This window comes from Aythya fuligula, chromosome 1, assembly GCF_009819795.1.
Source record: "Aythya fuligula isolate bAytFul2 chromosome 1, bAytFul2.pri, whole genome shotgun sequence".
NCBI classification, from domain to species: Eukaryota; Metazoa; Chordata; class Aves; order Anseriformes; family Anatidae; genus Aythya; species Aythya fuligula.
The window spans coordinates 6,505,372-6,522,488 of NC_045559.1; the positions used below are offsets into that span (position 1 = coordinate 6,505,372).

The following is a 17,117-nucleotide window of genomic DNA, read 5'->3' on the forward strand; positions in this document are numbered from 1 at the left end:
CCATTTTGAGAGCATAAAAGCTAGTAATTTAATTATACCATAAGGGAATTCTTACCTGCATTTCAGTTACTACCTACGTAATTTTAAGGTACATCAATTAAATGAACAGAGTATTAAAATAAATTCCTCTTAAAGTGTAAGTTGCAATGTTTTACCCAGCAATTACACATACTCATTCCACTGGATTAAAGGATTACTCTGAAAATTGAACTTGTCTACCTAGATGAAATGCTTACAAGGCTGTAATTAACACCTAAAAATGTAAAATTTACATATAAAAGCTTGTCATGAAGAATCTGATATTCAAATAAAAACTTAAGATTAAAAAACTCTACATAATGAGAAATGAGCATAGTAGCGTCCAAAAACTATTAAAATGTTTTGTACATAGCCCTCCTTAAGTATGATGGTAGTTTTAGATAAACACTCACCTTTTTTTTGTCAACTTTTTTTGTGAGCTGTGCTTGCAAGTCCATCATTTTTTCCTGACATTAACTGATTGTAACATAGATAACTGAAGCAAGATTTATAAATACCTCTTCCATTATTTATAAATAAATCATCACTGTTGCCCTTGCAGGAGCTACAGGCTAGATATTGTAAGGAAAAAGTAAGCTGAATAATCCAAAGTTCTAATTCGTGAAAACTAAATTATCCTTTGATCTCTATTGAAACGTAAAGCCCATTCAAAATTATTCCAAAGAAAGTGTAAGGATCAAAATACATGATATCTGGAAAGAAACCCGTTCTCTCTTTTATCATAGTCTTATACTAATGCTTACTTTGCCAACAGCAGTTGTAGTCAAGTTCAGAACTGGGGAAGGAACACATGAGTTGCAAGCAACCAATCTACCACAATGCTTAGGCTGGTTTCCATCCACCAACCACCAGGCTACAGTAATCGAATGTGCAGATGCTCCTTGCTTTTTGTACTGGAGCATGATTTCTAATTTTTTTCTGATAAAATTCATAGCTGTCTTAGCATTTGCACTATTTTGTCTGCACCATAGTGCTGCATACGTATTATATACATACACACACCAATAAATAATATATTTCTATCAACTTCCTTGTTGTGTTTTTTATTCTTATTTTTTAAAAACACCCCAACACTTAAGAGTTGGAAGATTCTATGAGCCCTATGGAGATCAGAAAAATGTAATTGAATTGAAAAACACACTTTCAAGAATAAAAAGATCATACCATGAGAATAACGATAGTTACCCACCATCATCATGCGAACAACTTTAAGTTATACAGGAACTGTCAAAAAAGATTTAATTCCCCTTGTGCATTCTCTTACCTAATTTTATTAAGAATTCTCTTTCCAAGTCTTGAACCTGTCTGATAGCTTCTTCCAGAGAATTGCAGAGTTTTATCTTTGGTCTCAGGAGTTCCAGTGTATCACTGATCATATAGTCAATGTCTATAGGAAATGGGTGGTCTTTTGTCCAGACATCCAGACTTTTTTTCCACCAAACATACCGCTAGAAAGAAAAATATTCAAGTTAGTTTATAATTGCCAGAGCGCATACAACCAAGTTTGTAATGCCTAGTCACATTTGTGGAGTAGGAAATGCAGAACATTTCACATCATTACTCTATTTCAAACAACGAAGATATTCTGACACCACTAAACACTGTTTTAGTGTAATTTCAAGAAGGAAGCAGAAAGAAATCAGGTCCAGAAACTTGCAGCATGATCTCAGTGAATGGAATTTCCACATCATCTCATGGGAACCCATCCTACTGTGTGAAACTCCCATCGTAGAATCTTTTTGCCTTAAATCTATCCCATCAGAACTTGCTGCATCTTGTGGTCATTACTGCTCATCTTCTCAATAAGTGTGCCTGAGAAGAATTTGACTCTTCCTTCTTCACAAACTCTGTTAGATAGCTGAAGACAGCAATCTAACCACCCCCATATAACATTGTGTTCTACAAACTGAGCGACCCCATAACGTGGGAACCACAATCCTTCTGATCATTTTATAGTGAACCTCTCCACTAGAATCAGCTCTGTTCCTAGGCTCTCATCTACCAGGAAACCCTGACCTGGAAAAAATACTCTAGATGTGGCCCTTAAAAGTCAAGTAGAAAGGAAATTAAAAGAAAAATCACTTTCTTCAATCTGCTGGCTACACTCTCGTCAATGCAGAGTAGTGTGCTGTTGGCCTTCATCACCACAGTGGTGCAGAACTGCCTCTTGCTCTTGTGGTCATGCAGTCCAGGAGTTCTGGCTCTCTTTCTGCAAAGCTGTTCTCTAGGTAGGCAGTACCAGCCTGTGTTGTTGCAGGGAGCTATTCCATCCCAGCTGCCACACTTGATACTTACCTTCACTGGATTTCACAGGGTTTCCATAAGCCCATTTCTCCACTTGCTGAGACACCCTGATTGGCAGACCTAAACCTCCAGTGAATCAACTGCTACCCCAGTGTTTTGGGATTTGTTGGATCAACAGTAACATCTGTATGTCAACATACACTTCACTTTCACATACAAACAGTTACTAGACAGAGAAGATTCTAAAAAATTATAGTGGAGAACAATCAGAAAGATGCAAACAGACTGCCATACATTAACTTGTTAAAGAAATCTGTGGAGCTATGACAAAAGTGTATCAATACCTGGAAGTACACAAGGAAGCAATCAAGTTTTCGTTTGCTGGATCCTCTGTCAAAATATTGCCCGCAGGTATCAAGGATCGTACAGACTAATCTGATTCTGAAAAGATGCTCTGGGGGATCCAGTGGACTAGGACTACCATCAGGGTTCACACCAAACGATGTGAATGAATATAGAGTTCGAAATATTACAGCCGATTCCACCATTCGATAATTGTAAAGCTCCCCCAAAAACTTGGCACTGCTGATCCGCCGCTGGTTAAACTTTGGCTGGTTAACCTTTACAGGAAAGAAAAAAGTCATTTTTATCATGTAGACATAATAGAATCTTTGTGAAACTTTTTTTTCCCTTTTAAAAAACAGAAAAGCAGTATAAATGCTTGATAGAATTAACTATAAGATGGTTATATATAACCACATGCATTACACAAAATCAAAATGTACTGAAGACAGTTATGAGAGCCAGTCAAGAAATAGCTACTGTAAGTGTTCAAATACATTTAACATGCTCTGTCCAAAATCCATAATTTTTCACCACCCAGAGAATTGTGATTGTAACCTCAGTCAAAACATGGACTAATCTCCAGTGACTTGAAGTTGCATAAATCTGACTACACTGTGCAAGAATAAATTGAGTTCTGTTATGACAGAGGAGGAAAAAAAACCTGTCCTAGGAATCTTTGCAAACTTTTTTTTTTTTATTTATAATGAATCTACATATAAAGGAAACAACTGAAAGATGTCTAGAAAAGTCAGAAAAAATACAGAATCTAAGGATTCTTTTCCTTCAACAGCATTATTTTATTGCCTTTTTTAATTTATTTTTTACCTCCATTCCTAGTCGAATATCCTCTAGTACTCCATCCACAACATGAATTCCAACATCTTCCTGGTAAAGGACCAACCCTGCTAGGAGGTTGGCTACACAGTGAATACTATTATATTTCACATTCCAGATGTTGATCATGCAGCATATAACGTAATCTTTTACTTCTGCATCCTGCCAAGGCAGCTTGCGCATCTGTCTCAGGACCTAAATCAAATTTTAAGACAAGTTGAACATTTTAGCAGACAAAATATCAATATTTTCACAGTCATCACCTCTTCCACAGTTGGGATGAAATCCCTGTAAGCACCTGAAAAGCAGTATTTGTTCTTTTCTTCAAACACCATCTATAAAGCTTTTCATAGCTGCTACAGATGCAGATGTAACCCAAATGCTGTTCTCTAGCTACTAACCAACCTGTTCCATGATTTCATTGTTCTTACGGTCTGCTCTTGCTATTTGTAAGTAACTGTAGTCTATTATCTCTCACTCTGAATGTAAGATACTTAGCACAAAGACTCTTATTTCATTCTTTGTTCAGCACTTAATGCTTTGGAGAGCGTAGGTCCATGACTATGCATTACAAGAAATGAAACTTTAACAACTGAGGATACAAAACAGATCCTTCTTCCTTACAATTGAAAAAAAATGTACCTGTCCCCAAACCCTTCACAACTTAATACCACATCACTTCCAGCAACATTTGTAACAAGATTTTTAAAGGATTTACCTTCTCTGTGGTGACCTTTGAGAGATCTTTGTAGAGAAGCTTACGAATATATTCCTGCAATGGAGGACGTTTTTTCTTCACAGTTTTTTCAGCTGGAGGGGGATTACAGTAGTAGTAGGCATTTTCCACCATTGTAACATAGCGGGCGTCAAGATGCATTGCTTGTTTCTTTCTCATCATTTGTTCCTGGAAACAAATGCAAATGATCAGCTAGAGATATTGTCATTTTCAAGACAAAACCTTTTATATTTAAGTTTGGGACAAAGGAAACATAAAAGGTTGCAAAAAAAAAGTTAAAACATTTGATGAAGAAAGGAAAGAATGCATATATATATGTTTCTGTGATGCTATTTCCATCGTAATTTTTCTTTACAAGCTCTATTTTTATGAAAGATAACCACAAAAAAAGTTACCAAAAAGTTATCTAATGTCAAACTTGAAATTTAAATGCTGCTGTTCATTTAGTTCAATAAGATATTTTGAACAGGGCGGCTTATCTCATTAACCACATCTGATGTAAAGTTGCTGAAATACAGATTTCTTAACACGTATTGCATCAACATGAAAGTGCCAAACTATACAGCAATGTGCAACTCCAGAATTATATTCTTATATTCTATATTATTATATTGAGGGTTTCACAGGAATTTTCAATGATTTAGGCAATGACATTTTTCTTATTACATGCTTCATTGTTACTGTTTACCAAAGCAGTGTAGATTGCACAGAAAACAATACCTACCATAAAGGAATGTTTGAAGAAAAAAAAATATCATAGAAGTTAAAGCTTACTACATATGTCAACATTAATTACTGTATTTAATTGTCAAGACTGTCCTCATTTTCCTCAATGAACATAATCTTTTTGCCATATTCCATTTTGGATACATACTTCAATATTTATTTGGTGGGTTTTTAAAGGTTTCCTGAATCTAAGAATTCTGTACAAGAACAAGTGGTATTCAAAGCTGCTGATTTTTACAGCTAGAGATGTATATGAGCTTAATTCCATTATGAAACATTTCCATATACATACGTATGCACAGATTTTTTTTTTTTTTTTTATGTACATCAACTGATATATTCTAAACCACTTCAAGGTAGTTAAACAGGAAAAAAAGCTGCACAGACTTGGACTTCATAATTCAACAGAGGTTGCTTATACAGTAATTCACAGCAAATGTAAGCCAAACTAAGGTGCAAACACTATTTATTGCTGCATACAATTGCTTTATTGGATTGCATGAATTGACATAAAAACAATGTCAAGAATTTAAACCTCCTTTGATGGAGCAGCACAATTTGTCATCTTGCTGAACTTTCTACTGAGCTTGAATAAACTTAAACTTCTTTTACAAGGCAGTGACTCAGTTAAACTGAAACGTAAAGATACTCAAACAGCTCCTTAGCCTTGAGTTTCAGCCAGTAGATCAATGAGGAAGAATAACTTGGGGTAACACAGTAACAAAACACATAAGGCAATTTTCCTAGATTGCCTGCATCTGTTGCCTGGGAGGTCTCCATGTGACACAAACCCTAATGCACTTCGTTTTTAACCTTTTCCATGACACAAATGGCCTCTCCTTTGATTCTCTGAGTGTTCCTTTCCAAATAGGAAATTCCTGTCAAGTAGTAGCAAATTTACCCATGTTTTGCTAAAGTGCTGCGCATCTACTATCAACTACATAAATTGTTTTACGTGCTGTTTATACTTAGTAGGGAAAAAACAGTTACAACAGAAAGTTCCAAAACCTTACTGTATCATGCTAGTATCATTTTGCAAATCTTTTTGGCCTTTTCTAGATGCATCAGGAGAAAACATGGCAAATGTTATAAGACAGCAAAACCACATTGCACTACAAGCTGAACACTGAAGTGGAGTTAAGTAAAGCATAAGAGAAGACAGCAGATAGGCTTGAAAGGAAGATTTTTTTTTAACAAGAAATAAATCATTTGGGTATTTTCTTGTGTTATAAAGAGTTGTGTTACACTATAAATAAAGGTTTTAATTAAAATGTCTATCCACAAGAGACACTATATATACACACTACCCCACATCTTAAAAATCATAATTATTTTTTTTTGAGCAATTCTAATTCAAACTCTTAAGCGAGTGGCATTACTCCTATTCTCTATTAAAATTCATCACCATTTTAATGAACTGTGTTTGTCCGTTTTCATTTATGACATCAAGTCAGATAGACATGTGTAACAGTAACAATACTCTCCCTACAGCAACAAAAACCTTGACTCACTTCAGAAGAAAGAAGCTTGAACACTTAAGACTATAGGTATTTGCTAATTAATTTTGGGTTTTCATTTCATTAGGATAAAATGAAATTTTAGCTATAGAACTAAAGCACTACTTTTGAAGATTTTTTTTCCCTCTTTTTCTTTTAATAAAAAGGGACAGATCAGAAGCAATGTTAAAATGCTCAAGGTAAAACAATAACAGGGCTTTTATTTTCAAGGCCAGCCACAAAACATCCCTCCATGTTGCAGAATCGTTCCCAAAGGAAAATCCATTGAAAATCAGGTTAATAGTCTCGCTCCTACCCCCAAATAAAAATAAGATTAAACATTTACATAATGAAAAAGATTCTTTTTCAGGGCAACACAGAAAAAGAAAGCACCAAGTAAAACATAACAAGCACTAAAAGCCCAATTCAGAGAAGTATTTCAGCACGACTGACATTTAACCTCTCTGCTTGTTACAAGTCACTGAAAGTGTTCAGCTCTTACCAGCACCATAAGCCCATGATCCAAACTGTAAAACAGTATTTAAGTCAAAATTTCTGTAGTTTCTATAGCACCTTTTACACCTCAATTAGTAGGGATTCAAAACATTTTTGCCATCCTGTCTTTTCCTGGTTCCTCATGCATTAGAGATGGAAATTTACTGGAAACCTTATGAGGCTTTATACTTCTGTTACTGAAGCAGTGATTGCTGATTGCTAGCTGTGTTCTTATACCCCTGGATGTATACTAAATGTGACTTCATTGTGAAGACAAATCACATTTTTATGGTGCATGAAATTTTAAAAAGTCAATTAGGTAAAGAAGCTGTGGTAAAGATAATAAAAATTTTAGAAGTTAGGAAGAATTAATAACTACAAAAATGCCAGCAAAAACTGAAGCGTCTTTTGAAGATAACAGTGCTTTCGTGGAAAAAATACTTGGTTATGGAAAGGAATATATTTAACAATAAAACACAGCAGCTGGCAAATCTTTAGAAAATTGAAGCACTCAAGCTTCCTTTCAAGACACAAAGCACTTTACAACTAAGACTTGCAGTTAATTTGTCCACCTCTTTCCTCTTATGACAGCACCACAGCAATAAATGGTATGACATTCAAAGAGGCTCAGAAAGAAACAGCATTTTTAAAGAAAACTATATTGCAATATACCCAGGTACACAACAATTGCTGCCCTATTAACTCCACAGAACAGGAAGGGAGGCTGCAGATTCAATGGAGACCTATCACATGTAAGCCTGTGCTTTGGTAAGGAAAGATGTGTGTACAGAAGACAGGGATACTTCACAGCTTTTAAGAGCTATAGCTCTAGAATGAGATACTGAATGTTTAAACCATTCCCTTCATGGAATCACAGAGTGGCTGAGGTTGGAAGTGACCCCTGGAGGTCATCTACTCCAACCCCCTGCTCAAACAGGGTCACCTGGAGCACTTTCCCAGCATTTTGTCCAGGTGGGTTTTGAATCTCTCCAGAGGAGACTCTGCAGCCTCTCTGGGCAGCCTGCGCCAGTGCTCTGTCACTCACCATGAAGATTTTTCTTGATATTTAGATAGAACTTCCTGTGTTTGTGTCCGTTGCCTCTCATACTGTCACTGGGCACCACTGAAAGGAGTCTTGCCCTGTCATCTTGGCACCTTGCCTTAAGATATTTATATACATTGGTAAGATTCCCTCTGTCTTCTTCAGTAAAACAGCCTCCCCTCCTAAGAGAGAAGCTCCCAGGCCCCTGATCATCCTCACAGCCCTCTGCAGGACTCTCTCCAGGAGCTGAAGGTCTCTCCTGTAGTAAGAAGCCCAGAACTGGACACAATGCTCCAGGTGTGGCCTCACTGGGGTGGAAGGGCAGGATCACCTCCCTTTGAAGGTCAGAAGGGAACATTAAAACATCTGATCACACTTGTAATAAAAAAGTGGTTTAGTAGTTGGCCTGCATCTGCTTAAGCTGCTTCTAATTGAATGCCATTTCCCATTACTAATACCTACCTTTGAAGCATTTCAACCACATTTGCCTCAGTATCTTATCTTGGACAAAACATTTTAAGATCACCTCTCAAGCCAGGAAACGTATTATTCAGGGCTCAAATTCATACAACTGAGATACCCAAAGCTAATCCCCGTTCTTTTTAAATCTTTGCTAGTACTTACCTAGACAAAGATAACATTTCTATTTTTGCTTTAATTACCATCAAACTCTGTTTCTAAAATCCCTTCCTCTAGTCTTCAAAAACTTTTCCTTCAAATTTAGAGCCCCCAATTGTTACTCGAGGCACAGAAACCAGCTGTTTCCACAACTGTCTTCACCTCCAGTTAAAGCATCTTCTCCTGTTCTATTTGTTAATACTATTCCCTCAGATATTATAAAACATGTTATTTGTAGTTCAAGCACAATAGCTTTTTCCTTCAGGAATTTAATCCTTTATTCACATTTTCTTTTAAGTCATGAACGGATTTACAGATCAACCGGAGTTCTTCAGAACACGCTCAGGAAGCTGTTCTCACAGGAGGTGCAATCTGAGCTGAGACAACACTGAACAGGCTATAAAAAACAAAAGATACAAGCCCACAGGACTTACAAAGGCTGATACCACCAAAGCAGACTAGAATATATGTTACACCAGTCCAACCCAATCCTATTCCACAAGGATACAAGATTTCAGAAAGACTGATTTATTTTCCTCTCATACTCAGCCCTGTTTTTATTACGAGAGTTCAGGAAGTTATCCGCCCCAAGCAGTCAAGATAAAAGTGAATTCCATTTTTCACTTATTTGTACCCAAACCCTGCAACTCACAATGAAGGTTGGTTGCACTCACTGTTAAGGTCAGACCACAACACAACGCCAGAAAAAAAGAACTGGTTTAATTCAGTACATGACAGCCCTTCTGCCCAGAAGACAACAGGTTTTTCTCTTACCAAAAGAACGCTGGTTCTCAAGTGAGATTCTGGTGATCTGAAGAGGAATCTTCCACAGGTTTCCAACAGAGTACATGCCATTTCAATGTGGTGATGAGAGAAGTCTGACAGAAGCATCTGGAATACATTTATATAAAACCACAAATGTTTAACATGCTTTTCAGCTGCAGAAAACAGTAACTTAACTACCAGACTTTAGACTATGGTGGTGTCCCATTCCTTTTTTTATTGTTAAAGAACAATGCATATTAATTTCACTGTTCATATGTCAACAAAACTAAAAAAAAAAATCACCTCATTAAAAAAGTATAAGAGCAGTCAATAGCCAAATTTTAGGCTCAATTTATCTGAAAAATAAAATGTTTCCTAAGCCTAGCACAAAAAGAAGACTACATTAAAACAAGCATTATCATCTCTTCTTTATCCCTTCCAGCTGCCATATTTACTCTGAAGTTTATGCTGCCAGACTGGAAAGTCACCAAATAATGTTGCATAGACTCACAATACCATCAAAGAATGCCTAATTTTGATACACTGTTTAAGTTAAGCAACTTCTAAAAATTAATGGAGTTTTGCATTTTACAGTATTTTATAGATGGTAGAAAAAAATTATGAGTGAGTAAAACTTTTAAGAATTCAGCTTCAATACCTAATGGACTATGAATAGAAGCTATTTCCACGGGAATGTAAGCCTTCAATGACCTTCTGAAAAAAGCCTTTTAATTTTTCTAGAACCTACTTTTAATTTGGGACTTGACATTAAAAAGTAACTTGGAATATTTATTAGCGTACAATTTGAGATGACATTGCCTAGAGATTAATGTTTCCAAAAGGTTTGCTGCCTTGCCACCAAAAGGTTTGCTTTTTCTCCCTTACTCTTTTCTCTGTAAAAACATTAGTTGAAATCAACCTAATGAAAATAAAAGCTCACTTCCAGCTTCACAGCAGAACAGACATAGAAGTAGCAATGTCTATCATTAATTTCAAAAGAAGTTTATTAGCAATTTGGTTCTGTTCAAATGTGGAAGTATATTTTAAAGTCCCGCTACCATGACAAAATTAGAATGGTCATTCCAATTTCTAGAATGGCTATAAAAGTGTCCTCACACACAGTAACAACAGACACCAAGGCTTAAAGCATCCTGTGCAGTGAATTAATGCAGACCATCATCAGTAGATATCTGAAGTGAAATATGATAGGGATATGTTATCAGTATATACAGTAGTATACAACTACCAAAACCAACCTTTAAGCAGTGGAGAGTATCATTTTTGGAGAACATCTTAAACTTGGTAAGCTCACCAATGAATCTCACAGTTTTATTCTTTGTTTCAATGTTGATCTGGTCCTTTTTTCTTACCTAAAAAGAAAGAAAAACAAGCATTTGATTTTAGGCTGTCAAAAATACCAGCTTGTTATAAAACAAGCATCCTCAATAAGCATGGGAATTCAGAAGTGTTTGATATTTGTTCAGTTTCTTATGCTCTACCTTCACCTATCCTTAGCCTCTCAGGTTTCCTAAAAGCCTCTCTACCTCTACAACATGCTTTTATAGCAAGTTTCAAATTTCTTACCCTGCCTGCCTGCAACACCCACACAGTTCTTTAACATTCCAGTATTTATAGACAGACAACAATGCCATCTCCTCTGGGCATGGTGAAGTAGTGGTTAGGTATTCTAGATTCTATTGCTTTTTGATTCAGAAAGTAGTCACCATACAAATAAGACCACTAGTATAAACCTCTAAGGAGATACTGAACACTGACAGCTTTTCCAAGTCTGTTTTAACAAAGAACAGACTTCTTTGTTCCTGTTTTTCATTTCGTTGGCTGTTTTTAATTAGATATCCAAAAATTTAATGAAAAGCACAAATTTATCCCTAGTTCTAAAAATAACCATACTGAGCAAGATACAAAATTACACTTCTGTACAACAGAAGTAACTTTTCCTAAGAATAAAAAGAGTTAGCTTCAAGTATTTAAGAATTCAGTGAATAATTCATATCTTTTAATGTCAACATTAGGAAAATATTACAATCTGTGCCATAAAACTCAGAAAATGGTGAAAAATTCAACATTGTGCACTGTAACTAGTTCTACTACAAAATCACAACAACCATAGTTAAAGGAACAATGAAAAATACCTTTCATTCCTCACAAATGTATGGTTGGTAAAAACTGCAAAAATTAAAGCTTTAGAATTAAGTGCTATATTACAATAATAACCTCATAATGGGGGCTTGTTAGAATTGGTCAGTTCCCATTCTCCAAGTTACTAATTTAGAGTAAGCTAAAACTTCCAGCTGGAGCACAGCTCCAGATCTTTTCAGTTTAATTGTTACACAGCTCATTTTTATCATTATTTAACACTGGAAATTAAGTATGACACTACAAGCAATGCATATATGTACGGACATTTGATAAGACCAAAAAAATTTTGAATATACGAAAATCTATCATTCAAGAGCAAATCTGTTCAGCTGACAGATAACCACTCTAAATTTAGTCAAATGAACTTCAGAATTAACATCAACATAGTATTAAGAATTTTTTCCCCAAAGGATGATGATTAACATATTAATTGGAAAGCAAAAAACTAAAACAACAAAACATACATGAAATCTGAAATCCCCTTTCAGCATGGAACAAAGATCCTCTGCTACATCAGACATACAGGGATGCAACGTGGCAACCAGCCTTGCATAGAATGGTAGCAAATCCAACCTGCAAACAAAAGGTTACAAACACAGAGTGAGACGATAAAATAGACAAAGCTTATTTACGTTATAGAGAAAAAAGTGTTTGTCTACAAGTACTGCTACCATTTTACTTGTGGAGAAGGATGAATGCACATATACTGATGGAATTGCATACAAGCAACTTTACTGGCTCATGCTTCAGATTGCAGAATCATTTAAAAACAACAATACAAAAGGGTATAATACCACATCCTAACAGAAGACCTCAGAGTTGATTCACTTTCAAAATTACTGCCTTAAGTGAAACGGCAAACACCATCTTAACTGTGGAATCTGACATATTGCCCTTAAGAAATTCTAGATACAAGGAATATTCAGATCCCTTTCAATATGCAAAGCGACAAATTCTTACAAAATTCCTTTTGGGGGTGAAAGGGCAAGTAAGAATGTCTCTACTTATAAGGTATTAACTAGTAAATGACTCTAGTTCAGTTATTACATAGAAGAAAGCCCAGTAGATGATATGAAGTAGCAACCCTTCTCTAAAATGCTCAGCTAGCATTCCCACAGATAGCAATATTTCAGAATTTAAAGAACTTATTTTCTTTAACCTTTCCTTAATTATATTCCTTCATAACATGTTTCCCCTTAGGGAATTTTGGCATGCAACTTATATTCTCCTAAGTTCATATTTCATCTGTGATGGGAAGAAACAACCTGGTTGCAAAAATGGGATATGTGCCCTTGATCCTAGTTCACGGCATTGCTATCAATAGTCAGAATGTAAGAGCTGCTTCACATCTCTCTGTAGGTACCACTGCTACACACAGAGAAACCAAATGCACAAGTCTTGTACTTTCTTCACCTTATTTTCAGAGCATAAGTTAACACTGTAAATAGGAGATGAACTCTAGAACATGCCTTCTTTTATATAAGTGGAAACAACTTTGCATATTTAAAGTGAGAAATTGTAAAGAAAAAATGGATTTTGAGTTTATACTTTATGACACATTAAGGTTTTCTTTATTGCTAGGAAAAGAAAAAACACTGCCAAGAAAATCTAAAAGCACAAGCAATATGTAGAGCTTGCCCTGTAACAAAGTGGAACTGGATTCCAGAATAGCATCAGGACAAAAGCCCAAAGCCAAACCATATACAAAGAAGCAAAGCAATGCCGCTGGAGCACACTTCTCAGATGTTTAACATCCACAAACAGAAATAGGGATAATTACATATCTAAGTTGTGGAACAGAAGCATTATCTTTGCATTTTTCAAGTAGCACGTTCTAAGTGACCTCCTGACAATGCATAAAACCCCTGGTGAAACATTACAGGTATCCCAGTTACCTATTTAACAGTTTTATGCCCCTGTTAATCAATAACTGTACCAGTATTTACATTTGTCGAGCTTGTTGGAACACACAGTCAAGGATGACTAGCCACAGCAAATTACTACTGCTTTTAAGCATTTAGTCATTAACTCACAGAGAAGTGAAAGTCTTGTTACTTCATAGACATGTACGAGCTAAATTAAGAGGACTCTGGCTCATTTGCGGGAGTGTATTTTGACTGAGGGGATTTCTGTGACATCTTTTAAAAAAAAAAAAAAAAAAAAGAGTAGAAGAAAGTTTTGCTTTCATCTGAGCAAATACCTGCCTGCTGAGAGCTAATAACTTCACCTCTGTAAACTGAACATACCTGAGGGAAAATTAAGCCTTACAGTGCATTGTTGTTGTTCCATCACACAACACAAAAGGTTTCTTCATGGTGAAGAATACTGAGACTGGGTATTTCTAAATAGGTGAAATATAATAAGGAAAAGCCTTGGGTCAACTACTGCGAAACTGGCTATCAGATATTGAATCTGTTCACTTGCTCATTCAGGAGACAAAAAAAAAGTCAGTGTTCAGAAGCGAAGAGACTGCAATATCAGTGGCACCACCTACTGGTACCTGTATTTAGGTAACCTGTTTTCTGCAAAAGCATTTCTTTTTCTTGAGGAAGAGGCAAAGAAACATCAAGAAAACAACCAAAACCAAAAACCACCACCAAGACCACAAAACCCACAAACAGTATCGCTTTCTCTTCTTGTTCTTCCACGTTACGAAGCGAGATCTAGCATCAGGAACGAGTTGCACCCTATGAACTAACATGTGAAACTGCTACTTATGACAGTTTTCATTTTCACTCTTATCTCAACTGAAATACAGCGAGCTCTGGCCCATGGGGCCACATGAAATCAATGAAATAGCTAAGACGTCATCTTTTTTTTGTAGAATTTCAAATGTGAATTTACGAACAAAATAAAGACTTCATTCAATTAAAGCCTGTAATTGCAATCTCTCTAGAACTGATGCCTCCAAAGTTTTACTAAGAAGGGTAAAAGCGACATTTTGTACATATTGATAATTGAGATTCTACTACAAAGCTTAAAGAACGAAGCAACAGTGCATGGCAGAACTCCTGCCTCGTAAGCACAATCATAACACAGCTAAATGAGATGTACTTGTGTGTCTTGAACACCTACAAACTGCCTCCTGCACTACTCAGTGGGAAGAATGTGATGCTATAGGTATTTTCACGCTATCAAATGAGCACTTTTTGATTTTGTTTTTTAGCCTTGGCATAAATTCTTTATCTCAAGCAAATCTCTCAATTTTATCCTCAAATGAAAAAGGCCACTGAAAGATTGTAAAGTCAAAGTTCAGTTGAACAAAAGAGGCCTTGTTAACAAAGGTTCTCAGGATAGGAAGATTCAAAGTTAAACATAAAGGAGGTTTACATATTTGAGTTAAAATGCTCATGAAGCAGTTAGCTTCTGAATTAAGAATAGCTAGTGTATAATAGCTGCAGTATACAAACAATTATGTATGGCCGTCTAGGAAAAGAATTCAGATGGATAGCAAAGAACTACACACAAATCCCCTAAAGCTGCAAACAGTATGGTCAAATCATTATACTGTCACTTTAGTACAAGCCATATAGTCCTAAATTACAATATTAATATTTAGTGAAAAATCAATCCTTCAATACTGATCCGATAGACACTTCTATACTAGCATTGAAAAAAAAAATCTAAAAAAGGCTTTTTGTTCTGTTGGTTTAAGAGGCTCAAGTTACATCTGAAAGTTAAAGTGTGATCCATTCATAAGCATTCAACAAAGCAGTGTAATGATGGTGTATTCTGACACTAATCTACAGGTAGTTGAGGAAAAATTACCTTTCTTTGCCAAACTAAGTTTACTGTCTTGAAGAACCCTGCATTTATCCCAACCTGCCCAAGCAATGAGGAGCAAGAAAGCTCCCTAGCAGAACTACATACTTAAACTTTCAAGAAGTATCTGCACTACTCCTCAAACATTCCCCCGCCAAAGTTTTGTAATTTCTTGATACAATTATCATGTCTGCATATTTCCTAAAACTACAATCTCTTAAGGGAACAAAGAGAAGTTACTGTACTCTTAAATATCTTATTATGGCTGCCAACATAATTGCCAGGTTTACACTATATTATTTAATGTGCTTGTAGACTAAACACATTTGGAAAAAACACTGCTTTATCCATATTCTACAAGGACACTGTTCCTCTGAAACTTTTTTAAAAAATCATCAAGAATTTAACTGCAGCAAGCTTTCTGACATTGCTGCTCCAATGTTATCCTGGAGGCAAGTTACAGAAACTCCTGGAATTAGTAAAAACTACTATGCAACAAGAGAAGAGATGTCAGCACGGTTCAGTGAAGAGATACACAAAGCCAGACTGTTAATACAAACCTTTGAAGCATTATTACTTATTTTTTCTAAACCAATTTGTAGCATTTCACAGTAACCTGTACTGTATGCTATTAAGACAAACCCAGAGTTTTTTCACAAGGATTACAAACATTGATTTCAGGATAGAAAGCAGAACTGTTCCTTTATTGTGCACAATAATAAAGCTAATATTAGGGTCAATTGCCCTTTAAAATTGCCTGCATTTATGAGGCAGTTCAGCTGGTATTTTCACAGCAACTGTTTGTGGTTCAAAACAAAAAGCTCAGTCACCACTCCGTTCCTCCTGTTTAGTAGCCCAGAGATGGGCATCGCTAATGCAGGCAAAAGAACAGGGAGATGCATACAACTGGCCTGATCTTACAATGGGAGGCTGGAGTATTTATTTATTCATGGTATTCCTGCAGAGGTTCTCGGAGTACGCAGCAGAAAGAGGTATTAAAAGATAAGAAATTCATGTAAAATATTAATATTAATGTTTACAATTTAAGAACAACAGCAAGAAGATCATCTGACCCAGTTGTTTCAGTATTAGTCCCAGCTATTTAAGAACAAAACTGTCAAGAACGTAACAGCTCCTTAAGCTAACTATGCCACCTTTAATAATCTACTGAGTTGCTACAATTCTTTATTTTTTATTTTTAATAATTACTGCCCAAATAAATTTGGGGGATAACAGAGCAACCACTAGTAAGACAATGAATGAACACTCAGTATGTTTTTGCCCCACGGTGTTAAAAGGGAATGGAATAAAAGTAGTGTGAAATATAACAGGAAATCCAAGATGATGATGAAACATTTGGAACTAAAGGCAACATCAAAACAACCTCTGTAGAGAAACAGGACAAGGTGGAGCAAGAAAAGCGACTCCTCCATAATTGCACTTACGTAAGCTGCATCTATTTAAGGTAGAAGTTAAAAGTAGAGAAATATTATTCTAATGAATTTAACAATTTTATCTCAATGTTTGCAGTAATTTCTGTAAGTAAGGATCTTCCTGCAAGTGCCTATCTTATCCAAAGAGACATTCAAGAAAAAAATGCCAAAATTCTTCATAGATAAATCTACATGGAGGGAAAAGGTCATTCACAAACTGTTTTGTTTGGTTCCTCTAAGCTGGCCGACTTCAAACCAAGTCTGTTCCAGAAGTTAAAAGGCTATAATGGTTATGTATTATACCAGAATTAACAAATCACAAGAAATCTTCCTTCCTAAACTACTTTGTGTATTTTTATATAAGAGCCTGTCAATAATTAGAGCACAAGTTCTCCAACACATCCTCCTCCTTTTGGTAAGTT

At 35.8% G+C, this 17,117-nt stretch overlaps 1 protein-coding gene across 3 annotated transcripts in view; it reads right to left on the reverse strand.

The window, feature by feature from the left end:
* UPF2 (UPF2 regulator of nonsense mediated mRNA decay) overlaps positions 1-17,117 on the reverse strand; it is a 53,014-nt gene that overhangs the window by 14,903 nt on the left and 20,994 nt on the right. For all 3 annotated transcript variants that reach the window (XM_032192045.1, XM_032192028.1, XM_032192036.1), the window contains 7 exons: positions 11,965-12,073; positions 10,597-10,710; positions 9,350-9,466; positions 4,181-4,366; positions 3,454-3,657; positions 2,628-2,903; positions 1,304-1,487 (listed from right to left, as the gene is read on the reverse strand). In XM_032192045.1, the coding sequence (XP_032047936.1) occupies positions 1,304-1,487; positions 2,628-2,903; positions 3,454-3,657; positions 4,181-4,366; positions 9,350-9,466; positions 10,597-10,710; positions 11,965-12,073 (1,190 nt within the window). The remainder of the gene's footprint in view (positions 1-1,303; positions 1,488-2,627; positions 2,904-3,453; positions 3,658-4,180; positions 4,367-9,349; positions 9,467-10,596; positions 10,711-11,964; positions 12,074-17,117) is intronic.